The sequence below is a fragment of the Pongo pygmaeus genome, chromosome 21, assembly GCF_028885625.2.
Source record: "Pongo pygmaeus isolate AG05252 chromosome 21, NHGRI_mPonPyg2-v2.0_pri, whole genome shotgun sequence".
In the NCBI taxonomy this organism is placed as follows: Eukaryota; Metazoa; Chordata; class Mammalia; order Primates; family Hominidae; genus Pongo; species Pongo pygmaeus.
Window position 1 is genome coordinate 36,207,843 of NC_072394.2, and position 20,606 is coordinate 36,228,448.

At 49.7% G+C, this 20,606-nt stretch overlaps 1 protein-coding gene across 5 annotated transcripts in view; it reads left to right on the forward strand.

Moving 5' to 3' along the window:
* The window catches only part of ZNF341 (zinc finger protein 341), a 60,098-nt gene extending 40,337 nt beyond the window's left edge, over positions 1 to 19,761 (forward strand). For all 5 annotated transcript variants that reach the window (XM_054467489.2, XM_054467488.2, XM_054467491.2 and 2 more), the window contains 5 exons: positions 8,780 to 8,876; positions 11,228 to 11,360; positions 16,308 to 16,419; positions 17,010 to 17,080; positions 18,482 to 19,761. In XM_054467489.2, the coding sequence (XP_054323464.1) occupies positions 8,780 to 8,876; positions 11,228 to 11,360; positions 16,308 to 16,419; positions 17,010 to 17,080; positions 18,482 to 19,011 (943 nt within the window). In that variant the 3' untranslated portion in view covers positions 19,012 to 19,761. The remainder of the gene's footprint in view (positions 1 to 8,779; positions 8,877 to 11,227; positions 11,361 to 16,307; positions 16,420 to 17,009; positions 17,081 to 18,481) is intronic.
* Positions 19,762 to 20,606: the final 845 nt, after the last annotated feature.

Genomic DNA, 20,606 nt, shown 5'->3' on the forward strand with positions numbered 1-20,606 from the left:
TAGAGATACCACAGGGGAAGCAGGCTAGAAAAGCTGTCCCAAGAACAGTGACATCTCAACTGGGTTTTGAAGGATGAATAGGAGTTTGCCAGGTAGACAATGGATGGAGTGTGTTCCCAGCAGGAGGAACCACATCTTTAAAATACAATAGCAAGTGATGTATTAATAGAATGACTGTTATGTAGAGTGGAAGCGGGAGGGAGATGTTTAGATGGGGCCTATGGGAAAAAGTGGGGCCAAGGCATGAAGGGCCACATAGAAATCACAAGAGCTCTGAGAAGTTGGCAGAGGAACTAGAACTCAAGAAATGGGGTGTAGGGTAACTTGCCCCCAAGACTCTGGGAAATGGGGCAAGAGAGGCAGGGAAGCCGGGCAAAGCTTTGGCCAGCCAAGGGGCAGAGATTTCTGGCAGTGATGACTTATTCCCATTTGCACTCGATAAATTTTCTTTGGCTCTTGCCCTTCTGATGTGTGGATTATCTGTGAGATCCTGTGGCTGTATGACTCTGGAGTGAGATGCCAAGTAAAGGGAAGGAAGCACCTGCTCTGTGCCAAGCTTTGCCTTTAGTGACATGAATCCCTGCAGTCCTGGGAGGTAGGTGGTATTCTCCCCATTTTGAAGATGAAGACGCTGAGGTTCAAAGAGAAGTGACCTGCCCACCAGAGTAACAACATCAGCAGAGTTTAGATTCGAACCCTAGTGTGAGATCTTGGAAGCCTCACAGCCCTGGTCTTGGAGTTTGCAGGTTGAAGGTTGAGCCCGATGCTGATGACCCTGTGCAGTCCCCTTGCAGGGTCATAGTGCCAGTGGCCTTTTGTAGACATTGGAGCTGTTGTCCTATCCCAAAAGTAAGGCGCAATGAGCCAGGCCCCCATTTGGATGGCCTGAAGGTGGAATGGTGTCATGGGTAATGATAAGGGTTCTGGAGCCATTGGCCTGTGCTTAAATCCTGTCTTGACTGCAAATCCAGGGAATGACCTTGGGCAAGGTATTCAGCCACTCTGAGCCTCGGTTTTCTCCTCTGTGAAATGGGGATCACAGTAGTGCCTGCCCTATTGGATTATTTATAAGGATGAAGTAAGACAAGGCTGAGGCTCTTAGACATGGTACCTGGAACATAGTAGGTACTCAATAAATGTTATTGCTACAATTATTATTATTTGTGTTATTTAAGTAGACGTTTGGCTGCATGCAGTAGAGACCTCAAATAACAGTGGCTTATACACCATGAGAATTGATTCTGTCTCATAGTGACATTTGAGTGGCTGTGGTGGCTTCTTCATATCTTTAGAGGTCTAAGCCCTGTCATTCTGGTTTCTGTTCCCTGTCAGCCACATTGCCTTGGCCTGCCTATGTGTACTTTCCCCAAACCTCTCAAATGACTTTTAGTCATGCCACTATATCTTTACTATATGTTTAGTATTTTCTTTTAAAAAGTAAGATTTGGCTGGGTGCAGTGGCTCACTCTTGTAATCCCAGCACTTTGGGAGGCCGAGGAGGGCAGATCATTTGAGGTCAGGAGTTTGAGACCAGCCTGGCCAACATGGTGAAACCCTGTCTCTACTTAAAAAAAAAAAAAAAAAAAAAAAAAAAAAAAATACAAAAATTAGCTGGGTGTGGTGGCACACTCCTGTAGTCCCAGCCACTCCGGAGCCTGAGGCAGGAGAATCACTCGAACTCGGGAGGTGGAGGTGGCAGTGAGCCAAGATCGTGCCACTGCACTCCAGCCTGGGTGACAGAGAGAGAGAGAGACTCCGTCTCAAAAAAGAAAAATAAGAAAAATAAGATTTATTGATTTTTTTCCCCCAATTGCAAAAGTCAATGTTCAATGCAGAGAAAACAATTTTGTAAAAACCTACACAAAAACAAAAAACCAAAACTGTCACCCAGAGATCGCCACTGCACTATTAACCTCTTGGTGGATATCCTTTGGTATATATGTGTAATAAATATGTTTACAGATATGGATACAGATATAAATATCACAGACTATATTTGAGTCAGGTGATCCCAAATACAGTCACTGAATTTGGTGAAAATTCATCACACTGTCTTCCTGTAGCGCAATGTCCAACAAACAGACTGATTTAATGGGATCACTGTACATGTGGTTTTATCACTTAAAACTTTTTCACTTAAAACAGTAATATAGCTGGGCACGGTGGCTTATGCCTGTAATCCTAGCACTGTGGGAGGCCGAGGCAGGCAGATCACTTGAGGCCAGGAGTTCAAAACCAGCCTGAGCAACATGGTGAAACCTTGCCTGTACAAAAAATACAAAAATTAGCCAGGCATGGTGGCATGTGCCTGTAGTCCCAGTTACTTGGGAGGCTGAGCTGGAATTCTTGAGTCCAGGAGTTCAAGGCTGCAGTGAGCCGTGATCATGCCACTGCACTCATGAGACCCTGTCTTGGGGAAAAACAAAAACATCAGTAATATGGACATCTTTGCATTTCAGCAACAATAGACCTGCCTCATTCTTTAAACAGCTACTTAGTATTCCATTGTGCATGGATGTACTGTGATTTACTTATGTCATCTCCCATTGTTGGTTAGTGAGGTTATTTTCAGTTTGTCATTAGTATAACAATTATACAGGGAACAACTTTGGAAGTACATCTTTGCTCTTTTGTAAGTTCCTAGAAGTGATTTTGCAGGTCAGAGTTCAAAGGGTTTTTTTTTTTCTGAGACAGAGTCTCGCTCTGTCGTCCAGGTTGGAGTGCAATGGTGGGATCTCAGCTCACTACAACCTTCGCCTCCCAGGTTCAAGCGATTCTCCTGCCTCAGCCTTTCTAGTAGCTGGGACTACAAGGCGCCTGCCACCATGCCCTGCTAATTTTTTGTATTTTTAGTAGAGACAGGGTTTTACTGTGTTAGCCAGGATGGTCTCCATTTCCTGACCTCGTGATTCGCCCGCCTTGGCCTCCCAAAGTGCTAGGATTACAGGCGTGAGCCACCGTGCCCGGCCTTTTTTTTTTTTAAAGATTAATTATCTACTTCAAAAACTAATTATAAATACAGTGCAATATTTTAAAACTATCACAGGGCATAGAGTGAATAGGAATTCTCCATCCACTATGACCCACTTCCCCATATCACGGGCAATCATTTTCAAAAAGTGTTCTTTTTAAACCTTTTATTTTGTCATAATTTTATTATTGATTGATTGATTTTTGAGACAGGTTCTTGCTCTGTCACCCAGGCTGGAGTACAGTGGCACAATCATGGCTCGCTGTAGCCTTGACCTCCCTAGCTCAAACAATCCGTCCCCCTCAGCCTCCTGAGTAGCTGGGACTACAGATGTGTGCCAACACTGCCAGCTAATTTGGTATTTTTTGTAGAGACAGGATCTTGCTATATTGCCCAGGCTGGCCTAGAACTCCAAGGCTCAAGCAATCCACCCTCCTCAGCCTCCCAAAGTAGTAGGATTACAGGCATGAGCCACCATGCCTGGCCTTCAATATATGTGTTTTAAAGCTTTCCTTTGTTTCATGAATTTAACTTATGTATTTATTTTAATTTTAATATAATTAATTAATTTTTTGTTTAGAGACAGGGTCTCAACTCTGTCACCAAGGCTGGAATGCAGTGGTATGATCATGGCTCACTGCAGCCTTGACCCTTGACCTCCCCAGGCTCAGGTGATTCTCCCACCTCAGCCTTCTGGGTAGCTGGGACTACAAGCGTGCACCACCATGCCCATCTAATTTTTTTTTTTTTAATTTTTCGTAGAAACAGGGTTTTGCCATGTTGCTTAGGCTTGTCTCAAACTCCTGGGCTCAAGTGATCCTCCTGCCTTGGCCTCCCAAAGTGCTGGGATTACAGGCATGAGCCACTGCACCTGGCCTGTTTTTTTTTTTTTTTTTTGAGACAGGGTCTCACTCTGTCACCCAGGCTAGAGCGCAGTGGCATGATCATAGCTCACTGCAGCCTTCGCCTCCTGGGCTCAAACAATCCTCCAGCTCAGCCTTCCGAGTAGCTGGGACCACAGGTATGTGCCACCAGGCCCGGCTAATTTTTTATTTTTTATAAAGATGGAATTTTACCATGTTGACCAGACTGGTCTGGAACTCCTGAGCTCAAGCAATCCACCTGCCTTGTTCTCCCAAAGGTCTGGGATTATAGGCGTGAGCCACACACCTGGACAGTTTTGATTTTTTTAGAGACAGAGTCTCACTGTGTTGTCCAGGCTAGAGTGCATCAGCTATTCACAGGTGTGGTCGCCTTGTCTTCGCCTCCCCAGTAGCTAGGACTACAGGCAGGCACCATCACTCCTAGCTAAATTTGTTTGTTTGTTTGTTTGTAGAGACAGGGTCTTACTGTGTTGCCCAGGCTGGTCTTGAACTCTTGGCCTCAAGTGATCCTCCTGCCTGGCCCTCCCAAAGTGCTCGGATTACAGGCGTGAGCCATCACACCTGGCCTGTATTTCCTAAAAACAAGGATAACCTCTTCCTAAGCACAGTATACTATAGTTACCAAAATCAGGAAGTTGGGCTTTGTGCGGTGGCTCATGCCTGTAATCCCAGCGCTTTGGGAGGCTGAGGTGGACAGATTGCTTGAGCCCAGAAGTTTGAGACCAACCTGGACTACGTGGCAAAACCCCGTCTTTACCAAAAAAAAAAAAAAAAAAAAAAGCTAGGCATGGTAGCATATGCTTGTGGTCTCAGCTGCTCAGGAGGCTGAGGCAGAAGAATTGCTTTAGCCTGGGAGGTACAGGTTGCAGTGAGCTGAGATCACACCACTGCACTCCCACCTGAAGGACAGAATGAGACCCTATCTCAAAAAAAAAAAAAAAAAAAAAAAAAAAAAAAATTCAGGCCAGGCGCAGTGGCTCACGCCTGTAATCCCAACACTTTGGGAGGCTGAGGTGGGCGGATCACCTGAAGTCAGGAGTTCGAGACCAGCCTGGCCAACATGGCGAAATGCCGTATGTACTAAAAATACAAAAATTAGCTGGGTGTGGTGGCGGGCACCTGTATTCCCAGTTACCTGGGAGGCTGAGGCAGGAGAATCCCTTGAACCTGGGAGACAGAAGTTGCAGTGAACTGAGATCGGGACACTGCACTCCAGCCTGGGTGACATAGCGAGACTCTTGTCTCAAAAACAAAAAAAAAGAAATCAGGAAGTTAATATCAGTACAATTCTGTTATCTAATTACAGAGCTTATTCAGAATTTTCCAATTGTTCCAATAACATGCTTTAGAGAAAAAGAAAAAAAAAGTTTTTTTTGAACCAGAATCACATGTTGAATTCAGTTGTCATGTCTCTTTTGTCTCTCTCGTGTCCTGTAAGCTACAATAGTTCCTCCCTCTGTCTTTGTCTTTCGAGACCTTGATATTTCTGAAGAGTATAGACAGGTTATTCTGTAGAATGTCCTCAGTTCGGGTTTGCCTGATTTTACCCTATGATTAAATTCAGGGCATGCACTTTTGTCAGGAATGTCACAACAAATACTGTGTCCTCCTCCATGTGTCATATCAGGAGGCATGTGATGTTGATTTGCTCCATTACTGGTGATGTTACCTTGGATGACTTAATTCAGGTGCTGTTTCTGGCAGGAGATTTTAATTTTCCTGGCTATTGGTAAACAATCTCCGACACAAACCTATGTCTCCCCCAAACCCAGCCCCTGAAGCCTGTGAGATTCTGTCCTCTCCCATCTCACCAGCTAGTTAAGTCTCTGCCCTCCTGGTACCTCTGCTCCCACCCCACCTTCCCTTTCCTGCTGCCTGGAGGCATTTAGTATGTGATTTCTTTCTTTTTCTTTTCTTTTTTTATTTTCTTTGAGACAGTCTCTCTCTGTCACCCAGGCTGAAGTGCAGTGGCATGATCTTGGCTCACCACAACCTCTGCCCTCCTGGATTCAAGTGATTCTTGTGTCTCAGCCTCCCAAGTAGCTGGGATTACAGATGTGAGCCACCACACCTGGCTAATTTTTGTATTTTTAGTAGAGACGGCATTTCTCCATGTTGGCCAGGTTGGTCTCGAACTCCTGACCTTAAGTGAACCGCCCACCTTGGCCTCCCAAAGTGCTGGGATTACAGGCATGAGCCACCGCGCCTGGCTAGTGTGTGGTTTCAGAGTGCGCCTGGCTAGTGTGTAGTTTCAGAGTGCAGTCTGTGGGGCTCCCCTGGGCCCTTCGCAGGTGCAGCCTGCCTGGGGTTTCCCACAGGCAGTACTCTACACAGCCTGCCTTTTTGTTTTTGGTTTGAATTGTTCACCTACCTGTGACATTCCTCACTGATAACTCATTGTAAATAGGTCAATATGCTGGCAAATGTTTTCTTTTTTCTTTTCTTTTTTTGTCTGATAATACCCTTTCTTCCTTAGCTGGCACATGTTTTCATGATGGGGAGATGGTGGTGTCTTTTCTCCCTTCAGAGTGGTTGGTGGCCTGAGACGGCTGTTGTGAGGACATGTTTATGAGCTGTTTGGCACAGTTGTGTTTTTTGACTCCGTGTTAGGCCATTCTTGCACTGCTATAAAGAAATATCTGAGACTGGGTAATTTATAAGAAAAGAGGTTTATTTGACTCACGATTCATCAGGCTGTACAGGAAGCATAGTGTCTGAGCTAGCAGATCTGCCTCTGGAGAGGCCTCAGGAGGCTTTTACTCATGGCAGGAGGAGAAGGGGGAGTAGACATGTCACATGGCCAAAGCAGGAGCTAGATAGAGAGGGAGGTGCCATACACTTTTAAACAGCTAGATCTCACGAGAACTCACTCACTATCCTGAGGACTGCACCAAGGGGACTCACCAAGAGGACTGCACCATTCATGAGAAATCCACCCCCATGATCCAATCACCTCCCACCAGAACTCGCCTCCAGCACTGGGGATTATAGTTCAACATGAGATTTAGGTGGGGACACAGATACAAACTATGTCAGACTCTGTGACAATCTCTCTTTTTTTTTTTTTTTTTTTTTTTTTGAGATGGAGTCTCACTCTGTTGCCCAGGCTGGAGTGCAGTAGTGTGATCTCAGCTCACTGCAACCTGCATCTCCCAGGTTCAAGTGATTCTCCTGCCTCAGCTTCCTGAGTAGCTGGGGTTACAGGCAGGTGCCACTACACCTGGCTAATGTTTGTATTTTTAGTAGAGACAGGGTTTCACCACATTGGCCAGGCTGGTCTTGAACTCCTGACCTCAGGTGATCCGCCCACCTCAGCCTCCCAAAGTGCTGGGATTAAAGGCATGAGGCCTTTAATCCCTCACATGCACCCACATGCACCCAGCCATGTGACAGTCATAAGAATGAGTGACAGGCAGGTCTGTTTGGGACTCGCACCCCATTTTTTGAATGAGGAGGCCCAGCGGGTCAGAAATGGGAAGGCGCTGGGCTTGGATCCCCATCTGTCTGACTCTTTAATGTAACAAGTTCTCACTGGTGCTGGGAGCAGCTTGTGAATGGGCAAGATGTGGTATCTGGAACAGGGACCACTTGCTAGTGGAGGAGACAGATAATAACCAAGTAAGCAAATAATAAATAATTCCAGGTAAGAAGTGGTAAGAAGAAAATAAAACTGAGTGATGTAATAGGGAGTGGCTGAGAGTGCATGGTGGGGGGCAACTTGAGACAGGGTGGCCAGGAGGGCCTCTTTGGGGAGGTGACATTTGAGCTGAGACATGAAGGATGAGAAGGCACTGCCTGGGGAAGACTTGGGGAAGAGTGTTTCAGGGAACAGGAACAGCCATTGCCAAGGCCCTGAGGTGGGAATGAGCCTGGTGTGTTCAAGGTAGGTCAAGGAGGCCAGGGTGGCTGGAGCAGAGTGAGTGAGGTGGAGAGAGGGAGAAGGATGAGGTCTGAGAGGTGGGAGTGGGTCGGACCACAGGGCCTTGTAGGCCAAGGTGGGAGGTGGGTTAAGCAGTGGTGTGGCATAGTCTGACTTACTTTTTTTTGTTTGTTTCTTTTTTTGAGACAGAGTCTCACTCTGCCTCCCAGGCTAGAGTGCAGTGGTACGATCTCCACTCACTGCAACCTCCGCCTCCTGGGTTTAAGTGATTCTCCTGCCTCAGTCTCCTGAGTAGCTGGGATTACAGGTCCACGCTACCACGCCTGGCTAATTTTTGTATTTTTAGTAGAGAGACGGGGTTTCTTCATGTTGGCCAGGCTGGTCTCAAACTCCTGACCTCAGGTGATCCGCCTGCCTCGGCCTCCCAAAGTACTGGGGTTATAGGTATGAGTTACCACACCAGGCTTTTTTTCTTTTTTCTTTTTTAAATAGAGACAGGTTCTCTTTCTGTTACCCAAGCTGGAGTGTAGTGGCATAATCATGGCTCACTTAACCTCAAAACCCCTGGGCTTAAGCGATCCTCCTGTCTTAGCCTCTTGAGTAGCTGGGAAGCCACCACATCTAGCTAATTTTTAAATTTTTCATAGGGATAGGGGTCTTGCCATGTTGCCCAGGCTGATCTTGAACTCCTGGTCTCAAACAGTCCTCTCACCTTGGCCTCCCAAAGTATTGGGATTGCAGGTGTGAGCCACTGTGCTCAGCCTGAGTTTCATTTTTAAAGGTGCCCCTGGCCACCCTGTGGAGAATGGACTACAGGAGGCAAGGCAGGGTCAGGGTGGCTAGTGAGGAGGCTACTGCACAAGTCCGAGCAAGAGACGATGGCGCTCAGATGAGGACAGGCAGTGGCAATTGAGAAGAGTGGATGGATTTGGAATGAATTAACTGTAGGATGTTGCCTCCTAATGTTGACCCTGGGGTGGCTGGGGGGCTGCTTCCTATGCCTGCTGTGTTTCCTCCCTCACCTCTCCTGCTCCTTCCACTTAGGTGTGTCAAATGTGTCAACAAATACTCCACCCCCGAGGCCCTGGAGCACCACCTGCAGACCGCCACTCACAACTTCCCCTGCCCACACTGCCAGAAGGTGGGTGCCACTGTCCTCTTTTCCGGGGCCCTAGGCTATAATAGGGGAAAGGAGGTGGTGGGGTGGGGTGCACACCTCACCCTTTCCTTCTCCTCTCTCACCATAGGACACGCAGGCAGGGCTCAGGGGCTGCTCCACAGATGACACAGTGTCTCTGCCTGGCCATCTCATCCATCACATTCCAGATGTGGCCATGTTGGGGCTGCTGCTGGAGCCAGGAAGGGTGGGCTGTCCTGGTCCCAGGCCTAGTGTCTCAGCAGCAGCCTCCCAGCTTCCTGATGTAAGATTATCCTTATTACAATTGGCTCTTCTTTTTAATTTTTTTTTTTTTTTTTTGAGACAGGGTCTTACCCTGTCACCAGGCTAGTGTGCGGTGGTTTGATCATGGCTCACCGCAGCCTCAACCTCCTGGGCTCAGCCCCCTGAGTAGCTGGGACTATAGGCAAGTGCCACCATGCCCAGCTAATTTTTGTATTTTTATAGAGACGGGGTTTCACCATGTTGCCCAGGCTGTTCTCAAACTCCTGGGCTTAAGGGACCTGTCCACCTTGACCTCCCAAAGTGCTGGGATTACACGCATGAGCCACTGTACCCAGCATAAATTTTTTGTAGAGATGGGGCTCACTATGTTACCCAGGCTGGTCTCAAACTCTGGCAAGTGATCCTCCCACCTCAGACTCCCAGAGTGCTGGGATTACAGGTATGAGCCACCGTGCCCATCCTGGACTCTTCTTTTCAGTGACTCTGGAAGCCTCACTAAAGCCTGTTCCTAATAACATCAAACATCCAGGAAGTGTTCCAATTTCTAGTTGTCTCAAAGCTTCATCATTTTGTAAAGTTTATTTGAATCAGGTCCATAGATTGCAATTGATTGACATAACAAAAGCCTCTATTAATCTACAGGTCCCCCCCGCCCCACCGCCCCCCACCACTGCTCCCTTTTTCTCTTTCCTCTGAATTTATTTGTTGAAGAAACTGGGCCATTTGGTTCAGTGGTGTTCCTCGCAGTCTGGATTTTGCTGATTACGTCTCCCTGGTGTGTTTAACTTGCTTCTTCACTCTACTCATTTTCTTACAACCATACGTGGCAGATTTTCCAGGACAGCCCTGGTTTCACTTTGGCCTCATTCTAGATGTTTCTAATTATCTAGCCTAATTTTAAGCTTTAGAAGTTGTGGTCCAAGTAAAAGATACCATGAATTGAGCAAGAACCACATGCCAGATGCTGTTCTGAGCATTTCACCGGAATTAACTAGAAGATAGGTGTACTATTACTATCCCCCTTTACAGGTGGGGAAACCAAGGCAGAAAGGTCACCTAGCTAGGAAATGATGGGGCCAATAAGCAGTGGGGCAGCTGGGTCTGTGCCCCTGACCAATACTTTACCAAAATGAATGAATGTGTGAATACATGCCCTTCCTTTGCCTGGATTGGAAAGAGATTTTCACTTCTGTGTTTTCTGGCTTTAAAAAAATTACCTTTCGTACAAAAATCAGCTGGGTGTGGTGGTGGGCGCCTGTAATCCCAGCACTTTGGGAGGCTGAGGTGGGTGGATCACCTGAGGTCAGGAGTTAGAGACCAGCCTAACCAACATGGAGACACCCCGTCTCTACTAAAAATAAAAATTAGCCGGGAGTGGTGGCAGGCACCTGTAATCCCAGCTACTCGGGAGGCTGAGGCAGGAGAATCGCTTGAACCCGGGAGGCAGAGGTTGCAGTGAGCCGAGATCGCACCGTTGCACTGCAGCCTGGGCAACAAGAGCGAAACTGCATCTCAAATAAAATAAAATAAAATAAAATAAAAGTAAAAAATTACCTTTCCATTGATTTCTTTAAATTTGCTCATTTTCCATTAATTCTTTTACTTGTCAGTCATTTGACCCAGGCTCTGTGCTGGGGAATGAAAGCCCCTCTCTGCCCACTTGGAGCTCCTGTGTAAGCAAAGGGCTGTCATTCAGTGGGTTAAATGCTGACTTAAAAGTGTGGGTGGACATTCAAAGGCAGAATTGGCTTTGCCGGGCACAGCACCAGGGAGCTAGGGAAGGCTTGACAGGAGCAGTGACACCCGAGTTGGGTCTTGAAGGATGTGTAAGAGTTTGTCAGTAAAGAGAGAAAGGCCCTCTGGGTGGGAAGAACATCCGGGCAAAAGCTCAGGGCAGACATGTTTTGTCCGGGCTTGTGGGGAGCCATGAAGTTCTAAGGGCTGAGTCTGACATTCTGGGTCCTGGCCCCTTGTAGCCAGAAAGGAAGGTGTCTCTATAGGGGCTGGAAACGAGGGACCTTTGAGTTCAGAAGATGGCCAGGGGAGGGGGGCCCAGTGAGTCAGACCTGAAGGCCCCTCTTCTCTCCCAGGTGTTTCCTTGTGAACGCTACCTGCGGCGTCATCTGCCCACCCACAGCAGCGGGGGCAGGTTCAAGTGCCAGGTGTGCAAGAAGTTCTTCCGGCGGGAGCATTACCTCAAACTGCATGCTCACATCCACTCAGGTAGGTACCCTGCCCCCGAGAACTCCAGCCCAGCCCCTCCCCTCCCCCTCCCCCTCTCCTCATCCCTTTCTCTCTCTTCCCATCCCCATCTGGCTCTCCCTGTCTCCCTCAGCCCCTTTTCCCTCCGCTTCCCCATCTCCCTCCCCATCTCACTCAGCCCCTCCCCTCATCTCTCTCAGCCCCTCCCCTCATCTCTCTCAGCCCCCGTCTCCCTCCTCCTCCCCATCTCCCTCCTCCTCCCCATCTCCCTCCAGCACCCTTCTCCCTCCTCTTCCCCATTTCCTTTCCCCTCTCCTTCTCCCTCCTCTTCTCCCTCCCCCCTCCCTCCTCCTCCTCACCTCCCTCCCTCTTCCCATCTCCTTCCCCCTCCCCATCTCCCTCCCTCTCTCCATCTCTCTCCCCCCATCTCCCTCACCCTCCCCATCTCCCTCCTCTTCCCCATCTCCCTGCAGCCCCCTTCTCCCTCCTCCTTCCCATCTCCCTCCAGCCTCCCTTCCCCTCCCTCTCCCCATCTCCTTCTAGCCCCCTCCAGCCTCCCTCCCCTGTCCTCTCCCCTCTCCCTCCAGCCCCCTCCCCCTCCCCCTCCTCTCTGTCGCTCTCTGTCTCCCTCCAGCCCTCCTGCCTCTCCCCTTGCTCCTCCTTCCTCTCTCCTTCCTGGCCCCTGACCCACCTGCCTTAATTCATGAACAAGGGATTCCCACCACCGCTAAAGCAGAGAAGAGCCCCTGGAGGTTGTGTGGAAGGGACTTTTTATTCTTTTTTTTTTTTTTTCTTTGAGACAAAGTCTCGCTCTTGTTGCCCAGGCTGGAGTGCAGTGGTAGATCTTGGCTCACTGCAGCCTCTGCCTCCTGGGTTCAAGCGATTCTCCTGCCTCAGCCTCCTGAGTAGCTGGGATTACATGCTCCCACCACCATGTCCAGCTAGTTTTTTGTATTTTTAGTAGAGACAGGGTTTTGCCATGTTGGCCAGGCTGGTTTCGAACTCCTGACCTCAGATGATCCTCCTGCCTCGGCCTCCCAAAGTGCTGGGATGACAGGCGTAAGGCACTGCACCCGGCCTGTGTGAGGGACTCTTGACTCTGCCCCCTGTGGTGGGGACACTGCTCTCACTGTAAGTTCCCATTCAAACCTGAACAAAACGCCGTCTCCTTGGTTCCCCAGTTGAAACACACTGACATTTTCTTTTCTATTAATCTTTAGATTTTTTTATTAGTTAAATTTTTAAATTGTTTTTTAATTGAAAAGGATCTAAAGGTTGAGAAAACCTGAGGGAAAATCCTTGACAGGACAAAAGCCTATATAAAAAAATAAACTCCCTCTCACTTCAGATGGACAATCCAATGTTTTTCCTTTTTTTTTCTTTCCTACGACCTATGGTAAAAAATACATTTCATATTGCAACCCAGGAAGCACGCATAGGATGTATTGCAACAAAAGTTTTACGAAACAGTGTTTTCTATTTTGTCCTTTTCAATTTTAGTTTTTTTATTTTTGATTTTTATTTTGAGACGGGGTCTCACTCCATCACCCAGGCTGGAGTGCAATGGTGTGATCTCACTACAACCTCCGCCTCCCAGGTTCAAGCCATTCTCGTGCCTCAGCCTCCCGAGTAGCTGGGATTACAGGCACTCACCACATGCCTGGCTAATTTCTGTATTTTCACTAGAGATGGGGTTTCACCATGTTGGCCAAGATGGTCTCAAACTCCTGGCCTCAGGTTATCCACCCACCTTGGCCTCTCAAAGTGCTGGGATTACAGATGCGAGCCACCACGCCCAGCCTATTTTTAATTCTTAAAATAACCACCAACAGGGTGTGACTTGTGGTTTGCAGTTTGCAAAATACTCCTAATTCTCTTCCCCAAAGGTAACTGTTAGCGGTCTAGTCTGCATTCTTCTAGTTTTATTTTACACATATATAAAACGCTTGCTTACGTTTGCAAAAATGAGCACATACTATAACTTATGTGCCTTTTTTTCTTATCATATACCTTGGCGATGTTCCCCAAGGAATGTGTGCTTACAGTTCCCCTGGAGGCTAAATTCTGTGGGTCCCCCTCCCCCGGGCCCCCCCAAAAAGACGTTACCAACAACACCTTCTTTTTCACATCTGGGTAGTCTTCCTCAATGAATTTTTCATCTTGTATTTAGCCAGTTCTCTATGTATGAACCTTTTTTGTTTTTTTGAGACTGAGTGGCACGATCTTGGTTCGCTGCAACCTCCGCCACCTGAGTTCAAGCAATTCTCCTGCCTTAGCCTTCCAAGTAGCTGGGATTACAGGTGTGCACTATCATGCCCAGCTAATTTTTGTATTTTTAGTGGATATGTGGTTTCACCATGTTGGCCAGGCTGGTCTCGAACTCCTGACCTCAAGTGATCCCCCCGCCCCAGCCTCCCAAAGTGCTGGGATTACAGGCATGAGCCATCGCGCCCAGCCTATGTGTGAACCGTTAAATTACATTTCAGCTATTAGTTTGTACACACAATGCTGTGTGGGTCCCTTGGCAAGCTTTTGGAAATGTATCTGTAGTGTATATTCTTAGGAGTGGAAACGCTAGGTTAAAATGCATGTGTAATACTGAGTTTCAGTTTGGGATGATGAAAAAATTCTGGAGACAGATGATGGTGATGGTTGCATGATGGTGCAAATGTACTTAGTGCCACTGAACTATATACTTAAAAGAAGCTTAAGATGGTCAATTTTCTGTTATGTATATTTCTCCACAATAAAGAAGGGAAAAGAAGTAATGCATTGTAAATTTGATATTACCAAATTGCTCTTTATGGCTTTTAAAAATTATTATTCAAAAGTAATACACACTGCCAGGCGCGGTGGCTCATGCCTGTAATCTCAGCTCTTTGGAAGGTGAAGGTGGGTGGAGCACCTGAGGTCAAGAGTTCAAGACCAGCCTGGCCAACGTGATGAAACCCCGTCTTTACTAAAAATACAAAAATTAGCCGGGCGTGGTGGTACGCACCTGTGATCCCAGCTACTCGGGAGGCTGAGGCAGGAGAATTGCCTGAACCCAGGAGATGGAGGTTTCAGTGAGCCAAGATCGAACCACTGCACTCCAGCCTGGGCGACAGAGCAAGACTCTATCTCAAAAAACAAAAAAAACAAAAAACGAAACAAAACAAAACAAAAAACACAAATAATACATGGTTATTATAAAAATGGAAGCAATATAGGAGTACATAAAGTAAAATGTTAAATTTCCCCTTCAAGTTGTAGTTGCCACTGACACTTTGGTCTATCCTCTCCCTACACCTCCCCATCTTTCTGCCTGCATCTTCAGTTTATTTACAGAGACACATGGCTAAGGCTTTTTTGGGGTGTGCGAGTTGTATTTTTTCTTTCTTTTTTTTTTTGTTGGAGCTTACATATCCAGTAGGGATTATATTTTTTTCTAAGAAAGATGAGATTGTGTTAAGCTGTTCTACTATTTTCTTTCCCCACTAGCAGTAGGTCCAGGAGATCTTTCCAGATCAGGAAACACAGATTGACCTTTTTAATCTTTTTAATGACCACAGAGCATTCTATTGCAGGGACCAGCATTTCCGTATCAACTGGGTTGATGTTTTTTCAGAAGTACTTTATTCATTCCAGAGGGAGAACAGAAAGGAAATAATGGCAGGAAGTCACAGCAGCCCAGAAATAGCCCCTTCCAAAGGGCAGGCTGTGACACCACAGCAACTTTGCAGGCACCTCCCTTGATTTCCTGTGGGTTTCTCAGGTAGCCCATCAGGCAAGAGCTGCCCCAGGACAGGTTTAACAGCAGGAAGATCTGGGTAGCTCAGATGGGCTCTGGATCGTGCTGCTGGGCTGGAATCTTAGCTCCCCCAACCATAGGGGTAGCCCCTGAGCCAGTCTCTTCACCTCTCTGAACTTCAGTCTTCTTTCTCATCTGTGAAACGGGGATGATGGGAGTCGGTGCCTCCTGGTTTGTTGGAAGGATTCAGTTGATAAGGTGTGATTCCTCGTCCCCCGAGGTGGACCGAATTGCCGTAAATGCCATGAGGCCACCTTGCTACTCAGGCCACGCCTCATCCTTGACTCCCCTCCTCCTCTCACAGCCACAGCCAATCCAGTGGCAAGGGCTGCCGACTCTGCCTTCCCAACATGGCTGTCCTGGGCTACTTCCTGGTTATCCTCACCTCCACCCTCACTCGAGCAGGTTAAAAGCTTACATCAGAGCCCATCCCTCTGCTGCTCAGACCCTCTGGTGGCTTCTCTTCTGGCTCAGAGTAAAAGCCAAAGTCCTGGCCAGGCGTGGTGGCTCATGCCTGTAATCCCAGCCCTTTGGGAAGCCAAGGCGGGTGGATCACTTGAGGTCAGGAGTTCGAGACCAGCCTGGCCAACATGGTGAAACCCCCGTCTCTACTACAAATACAAAAATTAGCTGGGCGTGGTGGCACACACCTGTAATCCCATCTACTCAGGAGGCTGAGGTGGGAGGACTGCTTGAACCCAGAAGGCAGAGGTTGCAGTGACTCACCTGAAATCTCACCACTGCACTCCAGCCTGGGTGATAGAGCAAGGCTCTGTCTCACAAAAAAAAAAAAAAGTGGGCCTGGCTGGCTCACTGCCCTCACCTTCTGCCTTGTTCTCTGGCCACACCAGCCTCCCTGTTTTTCATCAGCACCGCCAAATGCACTCCTGCCTCAGGGCCTTTGTACCTACTTTCCCTGCTGCCCAGACCATCTCCCTGATGACCTGAGGTCTCTCCTCATGCATGGCCTCATCAGAGAGGCCTATCCTGACCATCCTATCAAAATAGCCCTGTCTTGTCTCTGGCAAAAGAAAGCCACCGAAGAATGAGAGAGGCTATTTTCTCCCCTGGCCACCTCCCTAGAGGAGCTGCTTCCCTGAGGGGCCCAGCGGGGACCCTTGTGCCCCGGATTACGACTCCTGGCGAGTGCTGGCTCTCCCTGTCTGTGTCTGCTGCAGGCGAGAAGCCCTACAAATGCTCAGTGTGTGAGTCTGCGTTCAACCGCAAGGACAAACTGAAGAGACACATGTTGATCCACGAGCCCTTCAAGAAATACAAATGCCCTTTCTCGTGAGTAGAGACTGCCATGCAGGGGGGTGGGTAGTGGGACAGATTCTCCAGGGGTGCTGCTGGGGAGGGTGGGACAGATGTCAGGCCTGAGGGCAGGCCTCTCTGCCTCTCCTTTTTTTTTTTTGGAGACAGGGTCTCACTCTGTCACCCAGGCACCCAGGCTAGAGTGCAGTGGTAAGATCTTGGCTCACTGCAACCTCTGCCTTCTGGGTTCAAGCGATTCTCTTGCCTCGGCTTCCCAAGTAGCTGTGATTACAGGCGCCCGCCATCATGCCCAGCTAATTTTTGTATTTTTAGTAAAGATAGGGTTTTGCCACATTGCCCAGGCTGGTCTCGAGCTCCTGATCGCAAGTGATCCATCCACCTTGGCCTCCCAAAGTGCTGGGATTACAGGCGTGAGCCACTGTACCCGGCCAGGCCTCTCTCCTTTTATCCTGTCCTGGGCCCTGCCTGCCTCACTTCCCACACTACCTCCTTGCCCAGCCCTTAGGGTGGACAAGGCTGTCCCTTGTGCCCAGGGCTAATGGAGGGGCCAGCAAGAGGATCCTAAGCTTGGTGAACTCCCCCTGACTGGTGGCTTTGGGTTTTAGGACGCACACAGGCTGCAGTAAGGAGTTCAACCGGCCAGACAAGCTGAAGGCCCACATCCTCTCCCACTCTGGTAAGTGGCTCTTGGGCCTGCTAAGAGGGTCTGGTTCAGCTCTAGTTCACTGGGATAGACCCGCCAGGAGGAGAAAGAGCAGACATATCCCGTGAGGCTTGTTTTCCCTGCCTGGCACATTCCAGCCAGCACTTTCACTTATGTGGGCTATGAGCCAGGCCTGTGTTAGGGACTTTAGGGTGAATAGAGATGAATCAGACACAGTCCCCCAGTCCAAGGAGGAAGCTGACCTGAGCAGATATGACTCAGGTGGAGCAGTGCCCAGTGTGATAGAGGTGTGGACGAGGTATGGAGGGAATCAGATTCCAGCCAGGTCCAAGACATGGCCAAGAAGCTTCCTTGATAGGGCAGGGCAGGGCAGGGGTCTCCAAGCCACTCCTCAGTTTCTCAGCAGCTCCTCAGAGCAGCCTGGCTGGCTTTCCACATGCCAGCCGAGGTCTAAAATAAGGTTCTTCAACCCTGGCACCATTGACATTTTGGGCCAGATAATTTTTTTTTTTTTTGAGATGGAGCCTCACTCTGTTACCCAGGTGGAGTGCAGTGGTGTGATCTTGGCTCACTGCAACCTCTGCCTCCCAGGTTCAAGCGATTCTCTTGCCTCAGCTTCCCAAGTAGCTGGGATTACAGGTGCCTGCCACCACGCCCAGCTAATTTTTGTATTTTTAGTAGAGATGGGGTTTTCACCATGTTGGCCAGGCTGGTCTCGAACTCCTGACCTCAAGTGATCGGCCCGCCTCAGCCTCCCAAAGTGCTGGGATTACAGGTGTGAGCCACCGGCGCCTGGCCTGTAATCCTGTAGATAATTTTGTCCTGGGGGCTGTCCTGTGCCCTGTAGGATGTTTAGCAGCATCCCTGGCCTCTATCTACTGGTGTCAGTGGCATCCCGCCACAGGTGTGACAACCAAAAATGTCTCTAGGCATTGTCGAGTCCCCTTGGGGGGTGTAAAATCTCCTGTTTGAGAAGGTTTACAGAAAGGAGTCAGTCACTAAAGAAAGTGTGAAAACTAGGAGAGTAGGTCAATGACTTGGACACACAGGGCTGGGTTGGAGTCTTGGTGCTGCCACGTTCCTGTGGGTGGCCTCAGGCGTCACTGCCCCTCTCTGAGCCTGAGGTGACCTGGCAAAGCGAGCCAAGGTGCAGGGGGTGAGCAGCTGTTCCAGGCAGAGGAGAATGGCAAGTACAAAGGCGCAGAGGGAGGAGCCAGCGTGGCATCTCTGAGGACAGCGAGCGTGGCTGGCGCAGAGAGTGGCTGGAAGAAGGCAGACGACGAGGGTGGAGAGAGCTGGGGCCAGATCACACAGGTGCTGGTGGGGCAAGAGCCTGGATTTTATTCCCAGCACAGGGCACCGTTGCGGGGTGAAGGTCTGGATGCTTCTCACTGACTTTCCCTTGCCCTCCAGGCATGAAGCTCCACAAATGCGCCCTGTGCAGCAAGTCCTTCAGCCGCCGCGCCCACCTCGCCGAGCATCAGCGTGCCCACACGGGCAACTACAAGTTCCGCTGTGCTGGCTGCGCCAAGGGCTTTTCCCGCCACAAATACCTCAAAGATCACCGCTGTCGTCTCGGCCCCCAAAAGGACAAGGACCTGCAAACCCGGCGGCCCCCCCAGAGGAGGGCAGCCCCCCGCAGTTGCGGCAGTGGTGGGCGCAAGGTGGTGACCCCCTTGCCTGACCCACTGGGGCTGGAGGAGCTGAAGGATGCAGGGGCTGGGCTGGTGCCCGAGGCCGTCCCCGGCAAGCCGCCCTTCGCAGAGCCGGACGCGGTGCTGTCCATTGTTGTGGGTGGTGCGGTGGGCGCAGAACCTGAGCTGGTGGTACCTGGACACGCTGAGGGGCTGGGCTCCAACCTGGCTCTGGCGGAGCTGCAGGCCGGGGCCGAGGGCCCATGTGCCATGCTCGCTGTGCCTGTCTACATCCAGGCCTCCGAGTGACAGACCTGAGGTGTCTGTTTCCTGGGCAGGCCTGATGCTCCTGTTTGGGTCCAGGGCCCCTGGGGGCAGACCGGTGATCCCTACCAGTGGAAGCGAGCCATCGAGCCATTGGCAGAAGTCCTGCTGAATGTCATTCAGAAACCTCGGCCCATGCTCACCCTCCTGTGCCCCTCTCCTGCCGGAAAGCCCTGCAACGTTCTAGGGTTGGGGGCAGGGCCACCCACGGTTTCTGGGCGGAGTCATGGTGGCAGGACAGAGATGGCTGAAGCCTGAGCAGCCCAGAGTCCCGCTGGTCTAGGCTGGTGGTTGGGGCCCCTGGGAGAGAAGACAGGGCGTTCCTCCCCACTCTGCCTCCAGGCTGCCTCTGGGTGGCCTCTAGTCCGCTGTTCTTCAGGTGGCCTACCACAAACTCTTCGGAGTTTATGTGTTGGACCTTTTCACAGACGGTTCCCCACAGCGTCCTCAGACAGCTCTGTGATGTAGCTTTTAGGAGGCACTCAGGCGTCACGGTTAGACTGCAGCTATGAGACAGATCTGGCTTCAAATCCAAGAGTTGCCATGCACTTGCTGTGTGACCTTGGGCAAGTCACTTCACTTCTCTGAGCCCTGTGTTCCTCATCTGTACAATGGGGCTTACGATACTACTACCTCATAGGGTTGTCCTGGGGATCCAGTATGATGAAGTGCACCAGGGGCTTGGCATGGTGCCCGGCACGCAGAAAGTGCTCAGTAAATGTTTTTGTCATAACATGTCCGGGTGGCCTGGCCAAGCTGTGGCAGTTTCCTTCTTTGCCCCTAGGTGGCAGCACTCCCCTCTGAAGCTTGTGGTGGCTGAGGGGTCGGGGCCCCTCACACAGGGAGCCCTAGAGAGATGATAAGGGAAGCAAGGCTGGGCATGGCAGCTCATGCCTGTAATCCCAGCACTTTGGGAGGCCAAGGTGGGCTGATCACCTGAGGTCAGGAGTTTGAGACCAGTCTGGCCAACATGGCAAAACCTCGTCTCTAGTAAAAATACAAAAATTAGCCGAGTGTGGTGGCGCACACCTGTATTCCCAGCTACTTGGGAGGCTGAGGCAGGAGAATCACTTGAACCCAGGAGACAGAGGTTGCAGTGAGCTGAGATCGTGCCACTGCACTCCAGCCTGGGAGACAGAGTGAGACCCTGTCTCAAAAAAAAAAAAAAAAATAGCTGGGCGTGGTGGTGGGTGCCTGCAGTCCCAGATATGCTGGAGGCTGATGTGGGAGGATCACTTGAGCCCAGGAGGTCGAGGCTGCAGTGAGCTGAGATTGTGCCACTGCATTCCAGCCTGGGCAACTGGGCAAGACCCTGTCTCAAAGATTTAAAAAAAAAAAAAAGAAAAGAGAAAAAAGAAAGGAAATTGGGAACACCCATCCACAGAAAACAGTCCAGGACAACATCCCATGGGGGTCAGGGTTTGTAATCACTTGTGGGAATTCAGGATTGTTAGCCACCTCCAAATCCATTGTAATCAAGATCAGAAATCCCTCTCATATGGGCATCTGGAGGCCGTCAATGTCCTCACGTCCAGTGCTTCCTCCTACCTCTCAGCTGATCCCGGTGGGAAGTGGACTGG